Raw genomic sequence first — 15,244 nt, forward strand, 5'->3', positions numbered from 1 at the left:
CAACATCCCAACTTCATTGGAATTGGGGTTGTATGAATGAGGTGGAGGTCAGAGGGGCTGCAGGCGCAGAATGGCAACCACGCTCGTCAATCTGCCCCAGGGCAGCAGTGGCTACACTAGTGGCTTACCACCACCAGTGTGTGAGTGAATGAATAATAATATAACTTGTAGGTATCTTAGCAATAATAAGGTGCTCTACAAATCCAAGTCATTATTATTATTATTATTATTATATCCTTGGGTGTGACAAACCAAAGACAGCCGCTTTACATTGGAGCCCTTTGCGTGGCTGCGAACCCTCTCCGGAGCCTGACGTGCATCTGCTAAACGACGAAGGCCACAAGGGCTGTGATTTGTCACTTTTACATGTTTACTCCTTCCTATCCCGTCATATTTCAATAGTTTTTGCAGTGTCAATTACATTTCCATTGCAGTTGCATTTGCACCAATTACATTTTGATCATGGATCAAATACGTTTGGCAGAGAAGTCTGCAAATATGACCAACGTTACAATGTGGTCTGGCCATGACCTGGTGCTGAAAAAGCTGGCAGAGGTGGCAGAGGCTTGCAGACAACGGGCCAACAGCAAACCTCCTGTCCCAGCGAGACCTCCCATCCCTTTTGTAAGAGCTGGGGAGATCCCCAAACTCACCCACCAGAGAGTATCAAGATTCCTCTCACCCGGTGGTGAGTGGACTGAGGGTTGATCTGGGGAGGCAGCTCCAGTTTCCCAGGGAGATAGTGGAAACATCGCTCCAGCCAGACTTGATCTTGTGGTCAATCCCACACAAGACCATTCTGCTGGTAGAACTAACTGTCCCGTGGGAACAGGGGATGGAGGCTGCTAATGAACGTAAGCATTCCAAGTACGCTGACCTGGCGGTGGAGTGTCAGGAGGCTGGCTGGAAAGCCATTACATGCCCTGTTGAGGTGGGGTGTAGGGGCTTTGTGGGCTCCTCAACAGTTCGTCTGTTGTGAGACATTGGCTGCACAGGGGCAGGGAGCCGCAAAGCCATCAAGGAGCTAGCAGAGGAGGTGGAGAAGGGCAGCTTCTGGCTATTGCTAAGGAGGAGAGATAGGGGGTGGGGGCAGAACACCTAGGGCATCAGCAGGGGGTGGCAGGTGAAGACACCTGCCATTGCTCTGCCACCAAGAGATGTACTGGGGTTAAAGGAGTGAAACATCGGTGACTGGTGGTCCCCAGCTGATGACCCGTTCCTGCTCATAGGTGTATGGGGGAGCACACTTGCATAGAGTGCACTGGTGGAGGTGCGTCAGGCAGCAATGCCCAGCAGGTATTCCAACAGCCTCTATCTTCAAATGGAGTCAGAAAAAGATGCACACATGATCTGAAATTCAAGGAGGGAAATTACACGTACCGTTGGTTTGGAGATTGATGATTGTATAAAGAAGTGGCGCTCGTTGAACAAATTAATCCAGAAAAAGCCACTGTTCCTGCAGCAAATTGCATAAAGACACGATGCAAAACTTTAAAATTGTCATGCACACGTCCACATCATTGCATGGCCACAGATTTACGGAGATGGAGAAGCATAAAACAGGCTTTAAGATTGTAAGGTGCCACTCTGCAGCAGACTTAGAAAAAAGAGTGACTCGACCCAATGTAATCTTTTTAATGCACATAATGGATGGCGCTTATTTAAGGCAGGAATTTAATCAAGGAAATATGTAGTCCTAATTGGTGCTGGGAACTTCCTGTAGATCGTTTGATCCCTTCTGACTGTAACTAATCCATTACATATAATGGATTTTCTCCGTTTTATACATGGAACAGATTTTGTCCATTTTGTACATATAGTGGATTTTGATTATAACGGACAAAATTCGCTGGTCCACCTGAATCCATTATATGCGAGTTTTACTGTATATATTTGTGGGAGCATGTGCTGGTGCCACATGTCCCACCATCCACCACACCATGAAGCTGCTATGGGTCCCAGATGGAAAGTACTCCCTAACTCTCAAGGCAGCTAAAGCCAGCGTGGGTGATGTCTTTCGCTCTCTCCAGCCACTGCAGTCCTCAACCCTGAGGCACCTACGTTCTGGATCATACCCAGAGAAACGCACCATATGCCTAAAAAGTCAAAGCTGATGTTCACTCGTTTAACACAAAGTCATTCCTGACTTTGATTAATGTTATTTGGTTGTCAGTTGTCCTGACGCTTGTTGTGGCAACTTGCCGTTGTGTAGTTTGCAGAAGAAAAGGAAATGCTTTGACCATCAGGTGGAAAAGTGGTATTGTAGGTTTGGCCACAGTTGCATGTTCTTGCATTATATTGTGTTGCATTTATGCCACATTGTACACACACCACAAATGCATGATTCAGGTAAATAAATAAATAATGTACCAAAAAAATATTTCTTTTTTGTCCTGATGCAGGGTATTGATGGTGGCTCGAAGCAGATGCTGAACGGCACCATGGTCCATGGAGTGTTTCAGAGGGCTGCTATGGTGAAAGATTTCTCTTTGGAGACATTGTCAGCTCTTGGGGATCAGGCCCTGCGCAGCCCGCAGTACCTTGAAGACATGTGAGCGATGATACGCGAACAGATCATGTGTTAGTCAGATGTCTTCACAGATGCTGTGACCTTGCTTGCTTAGTTTACATTTCCAGAATGGTGTTGCAGCTTTGGGTTTGGTTCCATATTTCAACATTTTCAAGAATATAATTCGGTGAAGCCAAACAGAGCAGTTGCACTCCGAGATCCTTTTCTGTAGATGTTTGAAGTTAAGGGTTTGTGTGTCCAGGTGCAGTTTGGGAGTGAGTCAGGAAGAGATGAAGCAAGAATTATATGAGTATCTGCCATCACTTCAGCAGTGGGCGAACGAATATCTCACCTCCCCAACGCCGAAAGCTGTCACCTTCAACATGTATGAACCATACATACATGCACACACACAGATTTTAAAGTATTACGAATTCAACACACCATTTTATCTTGATCCATCTTCATTTTTGCAGGGATGAAAAATGTCCGTTTTTTGCTGGATTTCCGCTTTTTTGCCAATTGCCTGTGTCATTTTTTAGATCAGTATTGTTCAGCAGGTTTTGGGCAGCTTCGGGACCCTTGAAGTAAAGCTGTAGGTTTATTTCATTTTATCTTAAGTTTTGCCTGCCAAAACCCTAAGAGCATATGTCTGTGAGTAATATTTACCTTTTTATGTTAAACTGACCTGTTATGGTCTTTTGAAACAAGTGGATAGATGTATTATATAACTTAAAAACGAGAGTGATGCTAACACGTTAGCATGTCTATGGCATTTTCAATGTTGAAGTTAGCAATAAGCTGTTCGCATCTCAGCACGTTTGTATTTGTTTTCTGTATAATAATTAATGGCTCAGCGTTTGTTGTCATAAAAGGGTCAAATGTATTAGAAGTTGTAATAATAATAATAATAGCAACAACAACAACAGTAATAATAGTAATAATAACTAATAATGCTATGATACAATTTTGGAGAAGGAGACAAAAGAACCTGGTAAAACAAAACACAACAGAAAAGATAAAACCAACTAACAATGAACATAAACACTCTACTCTCTTGCTTGCCTCTACTGGTGGTTGGCTCTCACTGCGGTATTGTATCACTTCCTGTTCCGGAGCACAGTGGTGTTTTTCTGTATCTGTTAGCTGTTTAATCTGCGTAGTTAGATTGATCTAGATAACTAGATAACGATTTGTTTCACAGTGTAATCTTCACGTGCCTTAACTAAAGCACTCCCTCTGCTGAATCACCTCTAAATTATTTACACATTATTCACTTTGTGTGTTTTTAGGAATCCGCTGGCTTAGCGCATCTACTAGCTCTTAGCCGGCTTAGCATGGCGGCTTCTCCTGTCTCTCCCGCACTTTTCTGCTCTGGGTGTGAAATGTTTTGTTATTCCTCGGCCTCCTTTAGCAGTAATGGTACTTGTAATAAGTGTAGCTTATTCGTAGCTTTAGAGGCCAGGCTGGGCAAATTGGAGATTTGGCTCCGCACCTTGGAAAATCCTACAGCTAGCCAGGCCCCTGTAGTTGGTGTGGACCAAGGTAGCTTAGCCGCCATTAGCTGTCCCCCAGCAGATCCCGAGCAGCCGGGAAAGCAGGCCGGCTGGGTGACTGTGAGGAGGAAGCGTAGTCCTAAACAGAAGCCCCCTGTACACCACCAACCCGTTCACATCGCTAACTGTTTTTCGCCACTCGGCGACACACCCGCCGAGGAACAAACTCTGGTTATTGGTGACTCTGTTTTGAGAAATGTGAAGTTAGCGACACCAGCAGCCATAGTCAGTTGTCTTCTGGGGGCCAGAGCAGGCGACATTGAAGGAAATTTGAAACTGCTGGCTAAGGCTAAGTGTAAATTTGGTAAGATTGTAATTCACGTTGGCAGTAATGACACCCGGTTACGCCAATCGGAGGTCACTAAAATTAATATTGAATCGGTGTGTAACTTTGCAAAAACAATGTCGGACTCTGTAGTTTTCTCTGGGCCCCTCCCCAATCGGACCGGGAGTGACATGTTTAGCCGCATGTCCTCCTTGAATTGCTGGCTGTCTGAGTGGTGTCCAAAAAATGAGGTAGGCTTCATAGATAATTGGCAAAGCTTCTGGGGAAAACCTGGTCTTGTTAGGAGAGACAGCATCCATCCCACTTTGGATGGAGCAGCTCTCATTTCTAGAAATCTGGCCAATTTTATTAAACCCTCCAAACCGTGACTGTCCAGGGTTGGGACCAGGAAGCAGAGTTGTAGTCTTACACACCTCTCTGCAGCTTCTCTCCCCCTGCCATCCCCCCAATACCCCATCCCCGTAGAGACAGTGCCTGCTCCCAGACCACCAACAACCAGTAAAAATCTATTTAAGCGTAAAAATTCAAAAAGAAAAAATAATATAGCACCTTCAACTGCACCACAGACTAAAACAGTTAAATGTGGCCTATTAAACATTAGGTCTCTCTCTTCTAAGTCCCTGTTAGTAAATGATATAATAATTGATCAACATATTGATTTATTCTCCCTTACAGAAACCTGGTTATAGCAGGATGAATATGTTGGTTTAAATGAGTCAACACCCCCGAGTCACACTAACTGTGAGAAAGCTCGTAGCACAGGCTGAGGCGGAGGATTAGCAGCAGTCTTCCACTCCAGCTTATTAATTAATCAAAAACCCAGACAGAGCTTTAATTCATTTGAAAGCTTGACTCTTAGTCTTGTCCATCCAAATTGGAAGTCCCAAAAAACAGTTTTATTTGTTGTCTATCGTCCACCTGGTCGTTACTGTGAGTTTCTCTGTGAATTTTCAGACCTTTTGTCTGACTTAGTGCTTAGCTCAGATAAGGGGGCGATTTTAACATCCACATAGATGCTGAGAATGACAGCCTCAACACTGCATTTAATCTATTATTAGGCTCAATTGGCTAAGCTCAAAATGTAAATGACTCCACCCACCACTTTAACCATACTTTAGATCTTGTTCTGACTTATGGTATGGAAATTGAAGACCTAACAGTATTCCTTGAAAACCCCCTTCTGTCTGATCATTTCTTAATAACATTTACATTTACTTTAATGGACTATCCAGCAGTGGGGAATAAGTTTCATTACAGTAGAAGTCTTTCGGAAAGTTATGTGTTATGTTATGTTCTCCAGTGCCATATACCAACACAGTGCAGAGTAGCTACCTAAACTCTGTGAGTGAGATAGATTATCTCGTCAATAGTTTTACATCCTCATTGAGCACAACTTTGGATGCTGTAGCTCCTCTGAAAAAGAGAGCCTTAAATCAGAAGTGCCTGACTCCGTGGTATAACTCACAAACTTGCAGCTTAAAGCAGATAACCCGTAAGTTGGAGAGGAAATGGCATCTCACTAATTTAGAAGATCTTCACTTAGCCTGGAAAAAAAGTCTGTTGCTCTATAAAAAAGCCCGCAGTAAAGCTAGGACATCTTACTACTCTTCACTAATTGAAGAAAATAAGAACAACCCCAGGTTTCTTTTCAGCACTGTAGCCAGGCTGACAGAGTCAGAGCTCTATTGAGCCGAGTATTCCTTTAACTTTAACTAGTAATGACTTCATGACTTTCTTTGCTAATAAAATTTTAACTATTAGAGAAAAAATTACTCATAACCATCCCAAAGACATATCGTTATCTTTGGCTGCTTTCAGTAATGCTGGTATTTAGTTAGACTCTTTCTCTCCGATTGTTCTGTCTGAGTTATTTTCATTAGTTACTTCCTCCAAACCATCAACATGTCTATTAGACCCCATTCCTACCTGGCTGCTCAAGGAAGCCCTACCATTAATTAATGCTTCGATCTTAAATATGATCAATCTATCTTTATTAGTTGGCTATGTACCACAGGCTTTTAAGGTGGCAGTAATTAAACCATTACTTAAAAAGCCATCACTTGACCCAGCTAACTAAAATTAAACTAACTAAACTAAAACAGCTAACTGATCATCTGCAGAGGAATGGTCTATTTGAAGAGTTTCAGTCAGGTTTTAGAATTCATCATAGTACAGAAACAGCATTAGTGAAGGTTACAAATGATCTTCTTATGGCCTCAGACAGTGGACTCATCTCTGTGCTTGTCCTGTTAGACCTCAGTGCTGCTTTTGATACTGTTGACCATAAAATTTTATTACAGAGATTAGAGCATGCCATAGGTATTAAAGGCACTGCGCTGCGGTGGTTTGAATCATATTTATCTAATAGATTACAATTTGTTCATGTAAATGGGGAGTCTTCTTCACAGACTAAGGTTAATTATGGAGTTCCACAAGGTTTTGTGCTAGGACCAGTTTTATTCACTTTATACATGTTTCCCTTAGGCAGTAGTATTAGAAAGCATTGCTTAAATTTTCATGGTTACGCAGATGATACCCAGCTTTATCTATCCATGAAGCCAGAGGACACACACCAATTAGTTAAACTGTAGGAATGTCTTACAGACATAAAGACATGGATGACCTCTAATTTCCTGCTTTTAAATTCAGATAAAACTGAAGTTATTGTACTTGGCCCCACAAATCTTAGAAACATGGTGTCTAACCAGATCCTTACTCTGGATGGCATTACCCTGACCTCTAGTAATACTGTGAAAAATCTTGGAGTCATTTTTGATCAGGTTATGTCCTTCAATGCGCATATTAAGCAAATATGTAGGACTGCTTTTTTGCATTTGCGCAATATCTCTAAAATTAGAAAGGTCTTGTCTCAGAGTGATGCTGAAAAACTAATTCATCCATTTATTTCCTCTAGGCTGGACTATTGTAATTCATTATTATCAGGTTGTCCTAAAAGTTCCCTGAAAAGCCTTCAGTTAATTCAAAATGCTGCAGCTAGAGTACTGACGGGGACTAGAAGGAGAGAGCATATTTCACCCATATTGGTCTCTCTTCATTGGCTTCCTGTTAATTCTAGAATAGAATTTAAAATTCTTCTTATAAGATTTTGAATAATCAGGTCCCATCTTATCTTAGGGACCTCATAGTACCATATCACCCCAATAGAGCGCTTCGCTCTCAGACTGCAGGCTTACTTGTAGTTCCTAGGGTTTTTAAGCGTAGAATGGGAGGCAGAGCCTTCAGCTTTCAGGCTCCTCTCCTGTGGAACCAGTTCCCAATTCGGATCAGGGAGACAGACACCCTCTCTACTTTTAAGATTAGGCTTAAAACTTTCCTTTTTGCTAAAGCTTATAGTTAGGGCTGGATCAGGTGACCCTGAACCATCCCTTAGTTATGCTGCTATAGACTTAAGCCCCGTTTACACATGAATGGTAAGAGCTCCTGGAAGCGTCCCGGAAGAGTTTTTGGCCGTCTTAAGGATCACACGCCGTTGTTAACGCCGGCACTAGGGGGCGTGGCTTAGTTCCGGCTTTACCGGGAATTGCCGAAAAAATTATTCAACATGTCGAATAATTCCGGGAGCGCTCCCGGAGAATTTGCGTGACAACGGACACAACGCGAACAATGGCGTTTGATACTTTTTATTCGCCGTTTCATCCTGCCCCTTCCTGTAGTGCCGCAGTTTACACCGCCATAATTGGCGGCCGGTGTTGTATCCCTAATCAACGGCGTGTAAAACGGTGATAGAGCCCACATCGGCGTCCTCAAGGGCGTTTTAACCGGCGACAGAGGCAGACAAAACGGCGGCGCTAGCGGACAGTACGCCGTTCTAAACACCACCTCCCAGTTAACGGCATTCCAAACGGCCGATAGGCGGCGGTCAATATAAAAACGCTAGCACGCTGCATACACTCGCGGCCAGCTCCAGATATTTTTGCAGAGAAGTTCCAGTATGCTTCCTAAAAGAAAATTGGCAGCGGCAAGGACTTACCAAGAGGTCTGGTTCAGAAGCAGAGGGTAGCCCTGTGGTGGAGGGGGAAAGGAAGGAGAAGAAAAGGCTGAGGATGATCTCCCTCCCCCTGAAGTGACAGAGGCTTCAGCCTATTATACTCTGGGGGCGGTGCCTATATGCAAAAGTTCCTGGAGTAACGCAGGATTTGCCTGGATAAATCCAGCGGTACACAGGGCATTATCGGCGGCAGCAGAACACCGCCGTTCTCACGCGTGTCTTAACCTGCGATTGTAAAGGATAGAACTGGGTATTAACCCCCGTTGCCTGACGTGTGCCTGATGCTACGGCGTCAAAACACCGCTTTATTTGGCAGATTTAGCGGCGTTTTATCCGCGTATTTGCGGATAGTACAGCGGCCAAAACGCCAGTGAAATGCTCCTTCATTGCTGCTGCATTGAATCATGTAGCAGCAATGCAGGAAAAAAACCATCAGCACAATGAACAATGATCACACACAACAACAGGACAAGAGACGACGACCGAGATTTGTAAGAGTCCAGTTATCAGACAGAACACCCGGAGACCGCCTTTAGGCACCATCAACGGCCTTGTTCGTCCATTCTGGAGGGAGGAAGGGCCCAGCCCTGAAAAATCCACAGTCAACGTCAGAGCTGGAGAAGCTGAGGGCGGGGAGACCAGGGAAGTGAGGCATGAGCGTTGTTCGTCTCCAGGAGGTTTTTATCACAGCGGCCTTGAAGTGCAGCTGTGTTTTGGGAAGCCGAATGAAAATCCAGATTAGCAGACGCCTGAAAGATTCCACAGTCTGAGACAGAGTGGCTTTCAATACATCTGAATTAGGAGAGGAGATGTCATTACTGACGATCAATGCGGTTTTCCAGTGCAGCCATTCTTCCAGAGATGGTATCCAACGCACGGTTAACACCCGCCGACTAAGTTGACACTGCCCTTCCAGTCGAATCAATCATGTGGGGCAGCCTGGATGGGCCAATTATTGCCGCTTCCACTTTAATTTTCCGGTAAACCAGCGCTATGCCCGCTCCACACAGCAGGAACCTGGTCACCACCATGCCAAATATATACACATCTTCGACGTCCTCCACAGACAGCGTGTAAAGGCACATGACCTGCCATTTCCTCCAACTGTCCATCACGTAACCCATCACATGTGTCCCAGCAGGACAGGTCGGGTCCTCCGCTCCCAAGTGTCTTGTAGAAAAAATACTGTCAATTGCGTTCAGAGACCACTTTAACAGATCCATTTTTGCTGTTTCCAGAAGAGCAAAGCTGGCAGACTCACAGACAACACGCCACAGAAGCAGGAATAAGGAGGGAGGGAGAAGAGAAAAATGCGACCGTCTCGGCCGAGAGCAAGGAGGCAAAAAAATATCTGTATAATATATACAGTACCTCAGATATAAAACCATCTGACTGAACCGCCTGGATTCTACCAGAGAGATAATTTGCAAACCATCCGACTGCCTGCTCTGAGAACCCAGAAGCCTTTAGACGGTCTAATAGGATACAGTGATCCACAGTGTCAAAAGCCTTAGAAAAATCAATAAAAGAGAAAGGCAACACTGTTTATTGTTTAAGGCAGGGGTCGGCAACCTATGGCACGCATGCCACTGCTGGCATGCGGCGGCATAATCACTGGCATGCACAACACTGGACCAGCATCAGCAAAAAAAAAAAAAAAAAAAATCTCTGAGTGACAGCACGATCTTCCAACCGCATTCGCTCCACAGCGCTCTGCACCCAGCTCCTGCCCACTTTCCCAGAGACCCATGTGTAAAATTAGCCTAGCGTGCATCAAAATCAAAGTTACCTGATAGCATTACAAGTGCAGAGATGACAGAGCCTTCGGCTAAAAAAACTAAAGCTAGGGCATTCCAGCCCTCCTGGACGGAAGAATACGGTTTTGTTTTCGTCAAAGATCGTGCTGTATGTACCTTGTGCTGTGACAACGTTGTGTGCCAAACTTCCAGCATTAAGCGGCATTTCGAGACGAAACATCAGAAGACATATAAAGACCCTGCCGATACAGCCGAAACCATCAAACGTGCCATGGCCAGGTATGGGAAACAATCCAGCTCTCTTAAAGTGTTTGCGAACACCCAAGGCCATGTCACAGAAGCCAGTTATAATCTGGCTAATTGCATCGCTAAACATGGGAAGCCTTTTACTGATGGGGAGTACATAAAGGAGGCTTTTCTCAGATGCGCAGAGACTCTTTTTGACAACTTGCCCAACAAAGACACCATCAAAACCCAGATAAAGGACATGCCCACGTCAGCTCATACTGTTCAGCGACGCATCGATGAAATGGCAAGTGATGTTAGATCCCAACAAACGGAGGGACTGAAAGATGCTAATGTTTTTAGCCTAGCTCTTTTTGAGAGTGTGGACGTGAATGACATCCCGCGATTGGCTGTCATGGCAAGATACTGCGATACAACCGTGAGAGAGGAGCCCTGCTGTTTGCAGCTCATGCCAGACACAACTAGAGGCGAGGACGTAGCCACAGTAATTATGCAACATTTTGAGGAGAGAGGAGTTGATATGAGGAAGGTGTTTGCTGTAACTACAGATGACACTCCCTCCATGGTCGGGAAGCAGAAGGGAGCCGTCAAACTAATTGAAGACAAAGTCTGCCACCCCGTCATGAAGCTCCACTGCATAATTCACCAGGAAAACCGGTGTGCAAAAATGTCCAATTCAGATCTCAATCAATCAATCAATCAGTGAAGATCTTTATTGTCATTATGCAGGCATAACGAAATTTTGCACACTCCCGGCAAGGCACATAATAAATAAATCAGCACACACATAAATAAAACACTTAAATAATAACGGTAAAAAAAAAAGGTAAAGAAACACACTTAAAATAAAAAAAAATATTTACAGGTGGTGTGTGTATGTATCTACATGAGAATGAGTGTACAGGGGAGAGAGGTGACAATGAGGAGATGAAAAGATAAAAAGATAAAGTGCAGCTTAGTGCGAGTCTTGATTGAGTTTGATTGTTAGGGGGGTGTGTGTGTGTGTTCGTGGTAGACATTGAGGTGTGAGTCTGTGTGTGATAGGGGTAGGTGTGTGTATTTAAGGGTGGAGGGTTCATGTTGACAGTTCTTTAGGGGGGTGGGATGCAGTGGTTCACTGCAGGGGGTCTATGGCTTTTCACAGCTCTGGGGAAGAAGTTGTCCCTGAGTCTTTTCGTGGTGGCTTTGATGTTCCTGTACCGCTTCCCTGATGGAAGTGGTACAAACAGTGCATTGCCCGGGTAGGTGGGATCAGCAGCCATACGTCTGGCCCTCTTCTGGACTCGGGCAATGTAAACAGAGTCCAGATCTGGTAGACGGCGGCCCACAATCCCCTGTGCTGTTCTCACCACCCAGGCTAAGTCCTTTTTGTTTTGTGACGTGCAGCTGCCATACCACACCGTCACACTGAGACACTGGATGCTCTCAATGGTGGCTCTGTAAAAGTTCACTAACACCTGAGAGGAGAGTCCAGACCGCTTCAGCTTCCTGAGGAAGAAGAGCCGTTGTTGGGCCTTCTTTACCAGGTGTGAAGTGTTGTCAGTGTTGTCTCAATGATGTCATGGCCACGGTGGCAAAGGTGATTAACTTCCTCGTCAAACGATCTGCACTGACACACCGACAGTTTCGATCCCTGCTCCAGGAAATGGACAGTGCATACACAGATCTCCCTCTCCACTCGGCAGTGAGATGGCTGAGCTACGGAAAAGTTCTGGAGCGTTTTATCAGCTGCATCGATGCCATCAAGGCGTTTCTGGATGAGAAGGGGCAACATTATCCCCAACTGGAGGACGAGAAGTGGATTGTGAAACTTTTGTTTCTTGCAGACATCACCGGGCACCTCAACGAGCTCAATCTCAGGCTGCAAGGTGCAGGACAAACTGTTTTGGACATGTTTGAAACATGGGCTGCTTTTGTCGCCAAGCTTGCAGTATTCTCAGGTAACATTGCGTCCTCCACCTTCCGCTACTTCCGACACTTGAGGGAGTTGTCCTCACAACGCAACATTAGCACCGCTGAAATAGCCGAATACATGCGTGAGGTGGAGTTCACGACCCGCTTCGTGGATTTTAAACGGTACGGTCCGATGTTCTCCTTCTTGATCAAGCCTGACAGCTTTGATGGACATGACCTGGACGCAGCTCTGATCAACTGGAAGGATGTACAGGACGTGGAGATGCAGCTGATAGAGCTGAAGAGCTCATCACTGTGGGTGACGAAGTTTGCAGAGCTCCGAAAGCAGGTGGAATCCACCCCTGTGCAACACCACGGAGCCTGCATCCTCGCATGCTGGACGTCTGCACCAGAGAAGTTCAGCTGTCTCAAGAACATTGCATTGGGCCTCTTGTCAGTGTTCGGCTCAACATACCTGTGTGAGCAGGTATTTTCGCACATTAAAAGTGTACTCAGCCCCATCCGCAGCCGTTTGACAACGGACCATTCTGAGGCATGCTTACAATTAAAAGTGACAAACTACGAACGCCAGATAAAAAAAGCTCAGCCAAGAAAAGCAAGGACAGGGATCACACTGACTGGTAGGCAAGATATATTAATTGAGACATAGCCTATGATTAATTTTAGTCTCAGCCCACACTGATTAGTTAAATACGTTGCTGTTTGCTTTGAATTTGTTGAACGTATTCCTGTAGTTTGTGTCATTTTTACCATTATTGTTGATAGTGGCACACTCATTGACTAGAAAATTTGAAATTGGCACTCAGTGTCTCAAAGGTTGCAGACCCCTGGTCTAAGGCCTCTAAAACATCATTCACTACCTTCAAGACAGCAGTGGTAGTGCTGTGGTTTTTCCGAAAGCCTGATTGGAGACAGAATAGAGTCAGAGGCCAAAAAATCCTTCACCTGATCATTGACCAAAGTCTCAAGCATTTTAGATAAAACAGAGTTTGGATATAGGTCTATAATTATTTAAAGCTGTAGAATCACCACCTTTAAAAAGGGGGGCCACAAGGGCTTGTTTCCAAACTCCCGGAATTTTATTACTAACCAAAGTAAGATTAAAAATATGGCACAATGGTTCAGCAATAAAATCTGAGGCAAGTTTTAAAAACAAGGGCTCTAATTTGTCTGGACCAGCTGGTTTATGAGGATTCAGATTTTTTAAAACTGTTAAAACATCTGAAGTTGTAACAGGAGTAAAGTTAAAAGCAGGGATTTCACGATTGGTGTCCTCCATAATTGGAGACACCAAGGGGAAATGATCCTGTTTAAATAAAAAGCCTGAGGATATAAAATGATTATTAAAAGCATTCAGAATGTCTTTTTTTGTTTGACATTCTATTGCCATCAGTAATATTAGCGGGAAAATGAGCAGATTTAGAATTATTGGACATGGATTTGATAATGCTCCAAAAATTCTTTGGGTAATTTAAATTTTCAGTTACAGAAGTCAAGTAATAATCTCCCTTGGCCTTACGAACTGAAGATGTAAAATGATTTCTTAATTGTCTAAAATAAAGCCAATCAGAATCTTTATCTGACTTCTGTGCTTTGGCCCAGGTAGAGTTATGCTCATACAAAAGGTCTGATAATTCGCTAGAGAACCATGGATTATCTCTAAATCTGTGGATAGGTGCATGTTTATTAACAATTTTAATAAAATCAGTATAAAAATAATTCCAGGCAAGTTCCACGTCATCAAAGAGAGCAACTCTTTCCCAATGAAAACCACAAAGATCATAAATAAAAGCCTGTTCATTGAAATTTTTCATATAATGTTTTTCAATAAAACGAGGAACACTTTTGAGTATCCTCGTGTCTCGAATAACACCTATCACACAATGATCACTAATATTGTTGGGAAAAACACAAAAAGAAATATATTTACAGGGCTTATTTGTGAGAACCAAATCAATCAATATAGATTTCTGAGGACATTTTAAGTTTAACCTCGTAGGAGACAGGATTAACTGTGTCAGATTTAAGTCATTACATTGGGCTTTTAAAACTTCAGAAGCCTGTGAAGCCAGTCCCAATTTAAATCCCCAACCAGCACTAATTCATTAAATTTTAGTTCAGAAAGAAACATAATGAGGGTGTTTAGGGAACAACTGGGGGCAGATGGAGGCCGGTAACAACCCACCAGCATTATATGATGATCTTTGATCTTTGATCCAGGAGCACCTGAGGGGAAAATCCACACTTTGTGTTTGATTACAGTGTGTTTTCTTTACTGATGGACTGGAAGTGTGTGTGTGTGTGTGTGTGTGTGTGTGTGTGTGTGTGTGTGTGTGTGTGTGTGTGTGTGTGTGTGTGTGTGTGTGTGTGTATATACGAGGGCTGTCAATAAAGTATAGGTCCTTTTTATTTTTTCAAAAACTATATGGATTTCATTCATATGTTTTTACGTCAGACATGCTTGAACCCTCGTGCGCATGCATGAGTTTTTCCATGCCTGTCGGTGACGTCATTCGCCTGTGAGCACTCCTTGTGGGAGGAGTCGTCCAGCCCCTCGTCGGAATTCCTTTGTCTGAGAATTTGCTGAGAGACTGGCGCTTTGTTTGATCAAAATTTTTTCTAAACCTGTGAGACACATCGAAATGGACATGGTTCGAAAAATTAAGCTGGTTTTCGGTGAAAATTTTAACGGCTGATGAGAGATTTTGAGGTGATACTGTCGCTTTAAGGACTTCCCACGGTGCGAGACGTTGCGCAGCGGTCCCAGGCACCGTCGTCAGCCTGTTTCAAGCTGAAAACCTCCACATTTCAGGCTCTGTTGATCCAGGACATCGTGAGAGAACAGAGAAGTTTCAGAAGAAGTTGGTTTCAGCATTTTATCCGGATATTCCACTGTTAAAGGAGACTTTTTTAATGAAAGACGTGCGGACAGGTCCGCGCGTCGGGACGCAGCCGGCGCGGTGCGGC

At 44.1% G+C, this 15,244-nt stretch overlaps 1 protein-coding gene across 1 annotated transcript in view; it reads left to right on the plus strand.

The window, feature by feature from the left end:
• Window positions 1–15,244, plus strand: part of dna2 (DNA replication helicase/nuclease 2) — an 85,469-nt gene that overhangs the window by 27,598 nt on the left and 42,627 nt on the right. Inside the window, exons 7-8 of the mRNA XM_034187353.1 lie at window positions 2,403–2,551; window positions 2,772–2,894. Of these exons, the coding sequence (XP_034043244.1) occupies window positions 2,403–2,551; window positions 2,772–2,894 (272 nt within the window). The remainder of the gene's footprint in view (window positions 1–2,402; window positions 2,552–2,771; window positions 2,895–15,244) is intronic.

The sequence above is a fragment of the Thalassophryne amazonica genome, chromosome 2, assembly GCF_902500255.1.
Source record: "Thalassophryne amazonica chromosome 2, fThaAma1.1, whole genome shotgun sequence".
Classification (NCBI taxonomy): Eukaryota; Metazoa; Chordata; class Actinopteri; order Batrachoidiformes; family Batrachoididae; genus Thalassophryne; species Thalassophryne amazonica.